Source organism: Sinocyclocheilus rhinocerous, unplaced genomic scaffold (genome assembly GCF_001515625.1).
Source record: "Sinocyclocheilus rhinocerous isolate Xijiao unplaced genomic scaffold, SAMN03320098_v1.1 scaffold878, whole genome shotgun sequence".
In the NCBI taxonomy this organism is placed as follows: Eukaryota; Metazoa; Chordata; class Actinopteri; order Cypriniformes; family Cyprinidae; genus Sinocyclocheilus; species Sinocyclocheilus rhinocerous.
Window position 1 is genome coordinate 402227 of NW_015664312.1, and position 9123 is coordinate 411349.

The 9123-nt window shown below is 33.2% G+C and overlaps 1 protein-coding gene across 1 annotated transcript in view; it reads right to left on the reverse strand.

Annotated features, from left to right (window-relative positions):
- Positions 1-572: 572 nt before the first annotated feature.
- LOC107730060 (two pore calcium channel protein 2-like) overlaps positions 573-9123 on the reverse strand; it is a 31364-nt gene continuing 22813 nt past the window's right edge. Inside the window, exons 12-23 of the mRNA XM_016540792.1 lie at positions 6981-7179; positions 6280-6339; positions 5928-6056; positions 5738-5787; positions 5555-5654; positions 4742-4813; positions 4583-4656; positions 4207-4315; positions 3809-3891; positions 3618-3699; positions 3074-3165; positions 573-1154 (exon numbers count right to left, since the gene is read on the reverse strand). Of these exons, the coding sequence (XP_016396278.1) occupies positions 1076-1154; positions 3074-3165; positions 3618-3699; positions 3809-3891; positions 4207-4315; positions 4583-4656; positions 4742-4813; positions 5555-5654; positions 5738-5787; positions 5928-6056; positions 6280-6339; positions 6981-7179 (1129 nt within the window). The 3' untranslated portion in view covers positions 573-1075. The remainder of the gene's footprint in view (positions 1155-3073; positions 3166-3617; positions 3700-3808; positions 3892-4206; positions 4316-4582; positions 4657-4741; positions 4814-5554; positions 5655-5737; positions 5788-5927; positions 6057-6279; positions 6340-6980; positions 7180-9123) is intronic.

Consider the following 9123-nt stretch of genomic DNA (forward strand, 5'->3'; position numbering starts at 1 on the left):
ATATCCCAATAATGACACTGGATAAGCTCACTGAAATTTACTGACGCACAGGCTGGGTCAAATTACACCCAAAATCCAAAGTAAAAATATGATTTTGCATCAAGAGAAAATTAAACCCAGTTTGCACCATTGAGATTTGACCAAGATTTTTTTTTTCTTTTTGCATTGTGACAACGTAATTCAAAATGTTACTTACTTTATTGACTATAATACAAAACACTTCTCAATCCTCCTGTCAGGAAGCAATAACTGATTTAATTAAACTGTATTATATATTAATAATATATATTTTTCACATTACAGTAAAAGGATTCCATTTCCTTTCCTAGTTTATTTTCTGGGGCGAAATATGATCTGAACATTTCTTGACAGTTTTTGAGAGATCCACCCATAAAGATTTCTGTAAAACATACAGTAAAAATCGAACATAAATAAAAGCACTGAACAGACATAATGGCACAGTCAAAAATATAGAATCTACAAATTAATAAAACACAGCTAAAAATATTTAACACAGTAATGAGTTATGTCCCTTTGTTTCCATTATTTTAAAAATCTATAGATAGTTTTTTTTTTTTTATTGTAACAGGCTTACAAAAATAAATACAATTATTGATATCATAAAATGCAGGACAAAAATGTGTTTGGTTTCTCAAAAAACAAAAAAAAAAGACTTTCAAACTCAAAAAATGAATTCCTTCCAGACATTAGCGTAAATCAAAAACTTTGGTACTGATACTACATCATGAACACTGCTGAAATTTACAGGTTGTCTTGAGTATACAACAAAAACTCTGGGACTCCAGCAGCAGAAGTGACTTGAACTAAAGCCTCTTTATAAATTGAAGTTCCTCCAAACAGTGTGACGCTCTGTTAAAAACACATACATCCTTTCCCAGGCCGACCTGAAGCAACACAGATCCTATAATGGGAAACAGCCCCTCCAAAATGGATGGATATGTAAACATAAGGCCTACACAGACGTGATGGAGTCCTGAAGGATTCTGGGTGTTTTGGTGTAATTATGTATTAAAGACGTCCCGTGAGCTGGAGGTGAGGGGGGATGAGTTTAGGGTCACCAGGAGAGGTGCAGATGAGGATGTTGTTGTAGTTGAGCTAGTAACTCTTCTTCTGTCGGCTCTTGGACGTGCTCTCTGAAGACGGAGGATGGGCAAAAGAACAGAAAAAAAAAAAATCAGATATTTAAACAACCAAACTATAATTTCTCTCTCATCATTTACTCACTTTCCACTTGTTCTAAGTCTGTAAGGGTTAATTTCTTAATATTTTGCAGAATGTTGATAATCAATCAGTTGACGGTAGCCATAGTATTTATTTATTTTTTTCCATACTATGAAAGTCAGTGGATACCGTCAACTGTTTGGTTATCAGCATTCTTTCAAATATCTTTGTGTGCGTGTGTGTGTGTGGGTGTGTGTGTTCAATAGAAAAGAAACAGGAAGAAACATGTACAGGTTTGGAACTACTTGAGAGTACAGCAAGTAAATGATGACATAATTTTTCATTTTCATTTCATTTCAGTAAACTGTAGTCATTTCAAAATAAAAGTCACGTAGGGCTTGTTTACAATTAAAAGTACTGCGTAATGCATAAAGTTCCCTCTGGGCCACCCAGCCACAAGAAGGAAAGACTAATAACATTATTTAATCTATCAATATAAATCATTTTACTAGTTTCAGCACAATCTTTTTTTTTTTGGCTCTATTAAAAACATTATTATCATATCAGTAAAATCCCATATTGACCTCCAATTCATATGTATTTATGTACTGGTACATAAACCAATTTAATATTAGCAAAACAGGGTAACTGCAAATCTAAGTCAACCTATTGAATTAGGTAAAATAATCTGAGATTTATGATTTATTTTGAGATTATATGGGTTTGTTCTGTATAGACATTATTATTATTATTATTATTATTATTATTATTATTATTATGTGCAGTTCTTATAAAGTCTTAAATTTGGCAGATTTATAAATTCAGCAGATATCCTGGATATGATATTTTTGCCATATAAACCCCTAAAATAGTTTTAGTTTGGCACATGATTGTTGGATAGGAATGTTGTTCCAGGACCAACAAAGGATGTTGATCCAGCAAAATGACAGAAATAAATAAATGTATTGCAGAAATACTATATATTAGGAAATGAAGATTTGTAGTTGATCGTGAGGAGTGATAAACAGCAGGATAAACCACACCACATTCCACTAAATTAAATCATTACCCTTCCTTAATCAGAGAGGAATGTGAGGGAAAGCTGTGAGGAAAGAGCAGAGCGCAGCCTGAAATACTGAGCACAGGAACCTCAGGCAAATTCTGTCAAGTATTGGAGCTAAGGTTTGGAGCTAAGGTATACTCGCTTGTTCCCATAAAATCACATACAAGACTAGTGGTCGACCGATATGGGTTTTTTGACAGCCGATACCGATGCCGATATCTTGGAAAGCAGGGTGGCCGATGGCCAATATAAAGCCGATATAATTGTATTTATTTTAATTAATATTTAAGAAATTTGAAATCATTTGTTCAAAATAAAACTATAAATCACCGACAGGCTATAGGACTGCAAAAATAAATGCTTAAATACCAAGTGTTTTGTAATAATTAGTTTAACATGTATTCATTCCATTACCATTCATTCATGCTTCCATTTTGTCTACAAAAATAGTTTTTCCTTCCATATAACTCAATACAGATCAACACTGTGAGATTCAAAAAGAATGTGTACTGTGAATTTGTATTGACAAAACAAGCATTCACTTCAATTCACTTCATTTCCAATTTATTTTCAGCTCCATCTCTTGAATTATCACCACTGTCAGACAAACATTCTGACAGGACTGACAACTTGATGGTGTTCACAAAATATTTAACAATCAAATCTGAAACAGTTCTATTGGTCCTATTCTATTGATTCTCACCGATTCATTTTAAAGTGGAAATGTTTGCTATTTTTAGAACTAATGGCCAGTAAAACCGTGCGACTCGTTTTCTCCCAGGTCTCTAGAATCATTGATAAGAACTTTTCGAATAGCTTTATTCATACCTGAACATAAGCTGTACAGTGCTTTGATAGGCAATTCTCTCCACATCCTCAACAGAGAGAGCGTTACTGCGGTCCCACTTATAGGTGAAGTTCTGAACAAAGGAGAGAAGAAGAAAAAAAACAGGGTTAACTAGCATGCTTAGAAACAAATTTACTGCTCTGTCAAGAAAAGGTCCGAATTTATTGATTCAGTTCATGATCTGATCATGACAAACAGTAATGCTAACTAACAGGATGTGCTACTACTGTAATTAAGGTTAGGGGTTAGTATTGGTTTCAGTGTTCTATAGGCAATCAGCACTGTGACCAATGAAATCTTTAAAATCAGCTATGGGGCAGGGTGTGTGCTTTACTGGTTTGGGGGGAAAAAATCATGCTATTGATAATTTGTTCAGATCAGATTTCTGTCATAAAAATAGGAGTACATATTTTTTTTTCCTTTTGGAATAATGTGCACTGTGTAATTCACATTAAGACTAGGAATGTGTATTAATAATGTAAATATGGTCAGTTTTGAATTATTTTCACCAAACAATCTACATACCTCCAAAATGAGTGCCACAAATAGGTTGACCCACATGACTGAAGATGTCAACCACCAGGCCACAAAATACACCAAGGACCACCTGACATGGAAGAATTATGGGTACAAATTGACAAAACTCTGTTCAGTTAAAGCAAAAGTGTTAAAGACAGACACAGGGTGTGTGTGTGTGTGTAGGGTGTCTAGCTTACTCCGTAGTGTATCTGGTGTATGCGTCCGTGAAAACGTGCCAGTTATTCACCACCATGATGTTATAGAGCAGAACCAGAGAGGACTGGAAAAATATGACAGGAAGAATACAGTTACATTTATTTGTAAGACCAAAAAACAGTTTTCCTTAATTTTATGTTGGCTTAAACCTAAAATATATAAAAACAAAACAGAAATATAGTCGGGAATAATATTTTAATTGCCACTTTCAAATGTGAAAATAGTATTAAAATAAAAACAAATCTGAAAACACAATGTAATACTATAAACCTAGCAAATTTGTTCAAATCCACTGACTACTTATTCCTCATACGTGCTTATTATAGCATTCTGGGAACTTGTTAAAAACCAAGTTCCCAGATACCTCTGTGCAACTTACAGCAAAATCATCAAAGTTGTTTGGCCAGTACTCCAGCTGTTCAAAAGTGCCACAATCCATGCTGAAGGGACCCCCCGTTTTGTTCTCTGTGCTGGAGTCGGAGATTAGACTGAAAGGAGAGCATATATAGAGAGAAGAGGCTCTAAAAACTATGAAAATAATAAGAAATGTTTCTTGAGCATATATGATAATAATGATTTGATTTCTGAAGGATAATGTGACACTGAAGACTAGAGTAATGGAATCACAGGAATACATTACATTTTAAAATTACATTAAAAAAGAAAACAGTTATTTTTAAATTGTAAGATTATCTCACAATAGTTTTTACTGTATTTTTATGTTTCCTGTTAAATGTGCAGTTGATGAACAGTACCTCATGTTTGATGGAGGGGTTATAGCTCCCTGGAAAAGCCAGGTACCAAGAACTGCAAACACATAGTACACCACCTGCATCAGAGAAATGTACAAGTGAAGAGAGACCAACCTCATTATCAATGATAAAACTGCTAGTAAACGGAGTCTGTTCACTCACCAATAGAATGCCAGCAAATGCCCGCAAGTTTTTCACCAGGTCCACAAGAGTGCTGGCCACCACGGCCATCAACTAAAGTGTGCACACACAAAAAAAAAGACTTTAAGCATGTATTAGTGCTCTTTACGGTATGACCAATTATGCCAATTATGTGAAAAAATACTGGCTCCAGTGAATTGTTTTTAAATATGTAAGAAATAACGTACAGTCAGCAAGTTATTAGCACCAAAAAAGCAAAGCTTCTTTTTGGAAGAAAAGCAAACCAGTAAGAAAGACAAAGGCCTGAAGAAAAAAAACTCAGAATAGAAATCTATCTATCTATCTATCTATCTATCGATCGATCTATCTATCTGACCAATTATGCTGTGTGTCTGTTGAAAGTCATGGGCCTTCCAGGAGGATAATTATTGGTTGGAATTAAAATACTGCACTGTTCTGAAGTGGCAAGCAATGAGTACAGATCAAAATACCCCTAAATGCCATGAAAAGAGCTGAAAACAACAGTTGGAAGAAGTCATTTTAAATCAGATAGTAATTTAAAATCGGACCATATTTTAAATAAATGGTGCCAAAATTGTCCAGGCCATTTATATTTTTTGGTGGCTAAAAAGTTTATTTTGCATTTTGCAATCTTTTTTATTTTGGTGCACTGCAAACCTTTCAATTTGAATGGTGACCTGCAAGAAACAATAAAAAAAAAAAAAAAAAAAAAAAATAAATGGGCGGTATGTTTAGCACAGCTGTAGTATCGTTGCAGCTAGTGTGCATTTAGGAGATTAATGTGGTGATTAATGTGAGGAGCCCATCACCAACCTTGATTTCTGGAATTATCCTGAGGAAACGGAAAACAATCAACATGTTGACCAGTCGCACCATCTCCCACAAAGCCATCACACGTTGTGGAACCGGATCCCTGTTAAGATAAGAGTAAAACGTCACATTAAAGCATTTGGAGAAGAGATCAGGTGATTTGATCTTCAAATTGAGTACACTCACACGTCCTCATATGGAATCCTGTACATGATGAATATGGCAATCTGAATTGCCTGTTGAGAATAAAAGAAAAACACAATACATCTCCAATTATTGCCTTCACCACCTAAACAGCTATGCATACTGCAGAATTCCTAATGATAATTTTAAATAGCATTAAATTACAAAAAAAAAAAAAGACAGGAAATGTTACCAGAAGAAGAACAGTGAGGAATCCATCAAAAATGTTATTCCTGTAAGACAGGTAACCTCTCCAACCAAAAGCCACTATTTTCAGCAGCATCTCTATTAAATAGTACAGGATGAAAATACAGTTGAGGATCTAAAAGACAGAAAATATATTTAGATTTATATTTATAGAACCACTCAAAATTCAGAAAACACATATATCAACTATTGCTGAAAAAACACCAGGGCATTTTTTAAATCCAGCCAAAGGATTTAACACAATTTAGTTTTACAAACAAACCAACCACTAATATTTCTATATGAAATTATATTATTACAGCAACATAATTTTTTTTGTCAGTGCATGAAACGGTCACCTCCATATAGAAGTTATTTTTCTCGGAGGCAGATTTCTCTGAATTCAGAACCAAGACAGTCTGCAGAAAAACAATAACAAATATCAAAGATGAACTTCAAGATTCAAAGATTCGAAACAACTACTCAGTACACGGTTTGTTTTTTGCATATGCTATCCACAAGATGGTACCATTTCGCAATAAAACTAGAAACATGCGCTCAACATAGACTTTGCGATCTATTTTTGTGAACTAAATTATTCAAATAATTTTCTGATTTGATTTCAAATAATGCTCTATTTTTTTTTTTAATAAAAAAAAAATGAATAATACAATTATTAAACAAATTTTTAATTATATGAATTGTAAGTTTTTATGGTATGAGCACTTTTACATTTGTGGATTTCACTGTTTTGTATAAAGTATAATCTGCGGTCAGTGTTTAAATTTAAATTTACATTTAATGACTTGTTTGTGTAAGAGTAAAGTGTAACACTTGATTATTTCATATTAAAACTTATGTATTTAAATTCAATTCCATTTAATTTGGAATTTCTATCTCAAGAGCCCCTTGCAGCTCCATCATGAACCACTAGGTGGTGAACAACCAATTTGGAAAACCCTGTTTTAATCTACTGAATTCTGGAAATGTATGTAATGTTCTTCATGTAGGGTGATGTATGTGATAATAAAAGCAAGTCAAAGGAAATACGGTTTCTTACACAGATACAGATGACATTAGCCAGAGCAACAACGTTCCCCAGTATAGTAATATAAAAGTGACTGTAGATATACTGGATAAGCTGTAGGACAGGAGAACTGTACTCTGGTTTTGGTGGATGCTGCAGGGAAAAGACAAAAACAGAACAGTCAATGCATCTGTTGACACCAAAGATAAATTCAGAATTAAATTGAAAGTGACTTAAAATTCCAGTTCAACTCCTTCAATTTGAACCTAAGGAAGTAAAATCAAATTTAAATGAAAATCAAAGAAAGTCTGCCGTAAGTGTAGTTTAATATTACACTCCAATTTCAAGCTGAATCACCAATTAACATGATGAAACGCAAAACATGAGGCATTTCCTGAAAAATAATATGGTATTAATATTCAATGTTTACAAAAGAATTTTCTACACAATTTATATTAATTATACATATTATATTCAATAATATATCAATTTAATAATAATTTATTAATTTATCATATTATGTATTATTATACATTATTTTATTTACTATAATAATTTAACTCATTTGTTTGGACCATGGTTGAAGAACACATTATTTTCAAGAATGCTCTATTAATTGTATTTATTTAAAAGGAGCTAAACAAAATGAAGCAAACTTACAAGATGCAAACTTTAAACAGTTATCTATCCTTGCCTGTTTTGTTGTTGTATTGGACTAATTAAAGGGATAGTTCACCCAAAAATGAAAATTCTGTCATTAATTACTCACCATCGTTTTCCACCACACGCATGGTACTGTCATAAACGCGCGTCCAATGTGACGCAGTAGAGACGAAAATGTGGAATAAAGTCGTTATTTTTGTTTTCTTTGCGCAAAAAAGTATTCTCGTAGCTTCGTAACTTTATAGTTGAACCACTGATGTCACACGGACTACTTTGTCGATCATCTTGGTACTTTTCTGGACCTTGAACGTGGTAATTACACTCTAAAAAAAATGGTTCTTTACATGCAGTAATGGTTTTATTTAGAACCATAGCATTCTGAAGAACCCTTTTATACTGAAATGGTTCTTTGTGTTAAGAGTTTAGAGTTCTTTATTTCCGCCCTTTTGTTTTTCAAATCTGTAACTGACAAAGCAACTCATTACTGATTTTCTGGAGCTCAGTGATCCAACCACAGACTGTCAACACACTCTCAACAGGTAAATGATTTCATTCTTAAAATTTAAATACAAATTTAACTTTAAAAATGTAACTGGTTTCCAAACAAACATGTTCTTATCTTGTTTTTTGTTTTTTTTTGGTCACATATAAGTATGTGCAGCTCTGCTAAACTGTGGAAACTTTTCTCCTCTTCTCCATCCACTAAGTAAGTAAAAGAGACAATGAATTTATAATTCATATTGTTAGATATTTTTTATTATTACTTGGGTTTATATAAACATACCCAGTCACAATAAATATTAAAACTATCCCATGACTTTATATCACTTTTTTCTTTTACGATTGTGAAGGGCTCATATACTGTCCATTTTTGCTTTTGGCCTTCATAAACATTATTGTTTTTACGCAAACACATGGACACACTGTAACTCTAAACTCAATTGTGTATTTCAGATGTATCACATCCCACAACCTCATCATCTGCAGAGAAAAATCGCTACAATCGCTACTCAAATTGATGGACGTTAAGGCATCATATTGACTGGATTGTGATTGTTTCACTGAAAGTTGTGAAAGTTGGCATCTATTTTTTTTTATTATTTTGTATTTTACTTCTTCATGTTCAATGTCAATTGTCATTCATTAATGTATTCAGCTAATAACTGTTGTTAAGAGCACTGATAATTTTGCATGTCAATAAAAACATAATTCACACAACATGCTGCTGTTGTTATTATTGTTGTTGTTGTTGTTTTAATGTAAAACCCTAACCGAGGCTACACTCTAAAATGCCTCATTACTGATTTTCTGGAGCTCAGTGATCCAACCACAGACTGTCAACACACTCTCAACAGGTAAATAATTTCTTTCTTAAAATGTCTATAAATTATAACTTTCAAATGCTAATTTGTTTCCTATGTCTTTTCTATTTTTAGTTTAAGAACATGTAAGTGTGACCAGCTCTATTCAGTTAAGGATACTCTCCTCTTCTTCACTAAGTAAGTAACAAAGA